Source organism: Beta vulgaris, chromosome 6, assembly GCF_026745355.1.
Source record: "Beta vulgaris subsp. vulgaris cultivar EL10 chromosome 6, EL10.2, whole genome shotgun sequence".
NCBI classification, from domain to species: Eukaryota; Viridiplantae; Streptophyta; class Magnoliopsida; order Caryophyllales; family Amaranthaceae; genus Beta; species Beta vulgaris.
Window position 1 is genome coordinate 24,975,080 of NC_079207.1, and position 1,430 is coordinate 24,976,509.

A 1,430-nucleotide genomic window follows, 5' to 3' on the forward strand; every position below is an offset into this window, starting at 1 on the left:
AGCCGACAAGATCGTGACAAAGATCTTACAATGTGGATTATTTTTGGCCAAGCATGTTCAAGGATGTTTGGGATTTGCCAAGGCTTATGATCGGAGCCAAAGAGTTTGGAATATCTCAAAGAGGATGATTCCCCCTCACAAGCATCTTGGAGTTAGAAATTTTTGATGTGTGGGAGATTGATTTCATGGGTCCTTTTCCTTCCTCCCTTAGTAACCGCTACATCTTGGTAGCGATTGATTATGTTTCTAAATAGGTTTAGGAAATTGCTTCCCCTACAAATGATGTTAATGTAGTTGTGAAGCTCTTATGAAGGTGACTTTCCCTCGTTTCGGAGTTCCAAGAACTATTATTGGTGATAGGAGATCACAATTTGTCAGGAAATCATTTAAATCCCCTTCTTGCTAAGTATGGGGCGCATCACAAAATGGGTCTCTCTTACGACCCCCAATCAAGTGGTCAAGCTGAGATATCTAATAGAGAAGTCAAGCTTATTTTGGATAAAACGGTGAACCAATGTCGCAAGGATTGGTCATCCAAGTTAAATGGTGCATTGTGGGCCTACCGCACAGCCTACAAAACCCCTATTGGCATGACGCCATACAAGCTTGTATATGGAAAATCATGTCATTTTCTCGTGGAGTTGGAGCATAAAGCTTATTGGACCATTAACACTTTAAATTTTTATCTTCAAGCTTCAAATGAAAGAAGGATGCTTAAAATTCATGAGCTTGAAGAGCTAGGAGATATGCTTAGGAGAATACCAGGATTTAAAAAGAGAGAACAAAGGCTTGACATGATGAACGAATCATAAAGCGGGCGTTCAAAGTTCGTGACAAGGTTATTTTGTTCAATTCAAGGTTGAGTTTGTTTCCGGGAAAGTTCAAATCAAGGTGGAGTGGTTCATTCACAGTGCAACAAGTGTTCCTGCATTGTGCAGTTGAAATATGCAATGATGCAAAAGGATGTTTTAAGGTGAAGGGGAAAAAACTCAAGATCTACTACGATTGTGCGCCTATTCAAGAAGCATACTCTATTGCTCTTGAGAACTATTCCCCTATCATATGATGAAGACTTATGGTAGTCAAGCTAATGACTTAAAACAAGCACTTAGCAAGAGACATCCCGTTTTTCTTATCTTTATTTCCTTCTTTGCATTATGTTTTGATTCTCTTGGAATGATCACTTTTCACCTATCATTCTGACTTGTAGATTACTTGTTGTGGTGATTTTTTGATTTGTATGTGTTTAGGATTGATTTTGGGTGTGTTTGGAGCAAGGAGAGACGAAGAAGGAAGAAACAAAAGGCAAAGAGGAGCTAACTCGAGTCACCTTTCAACCCGCCCGAGTGGCTTGAACCGAGGGCTCAGGTCAGGGGACCCGTTCGGTTCAGTTTCATAAAAATAGAGGCGGGCTAGCAGCGAAGCCTGAC

At 40.5% G+C, this 1,430-nt stretch overlaps 1 protein-coding gene across 1 annotated transcript; it reads left to right on the forward strand.

Moving 5' to 3' along the window:
• Positions 1-425: 425 nt before the first annotated feature.
• LOC125498797 (uncharacterized) lies at positions 426-812 on the forward strand. Its single transcript, XM_048647080.1, has one exon. The coding sequence runs from the start codon at positions 426-428 to the stop codon at positions 810-812; it is 387 nt and encodes a 128-aa protein (XP_048503037.1).
• Positions 813-1,430: the final 618 nt, after the last annotated feature.

Excerpts from the sequence above, each read along its gene's own strand:
- LOC125498797 (XM_048647080.1), top strand. The coding sequence starts at position 426 with ATGGGTCTCTCTTACGACCCCCAATCAAGTGGTCAAGCTGAGATATCT.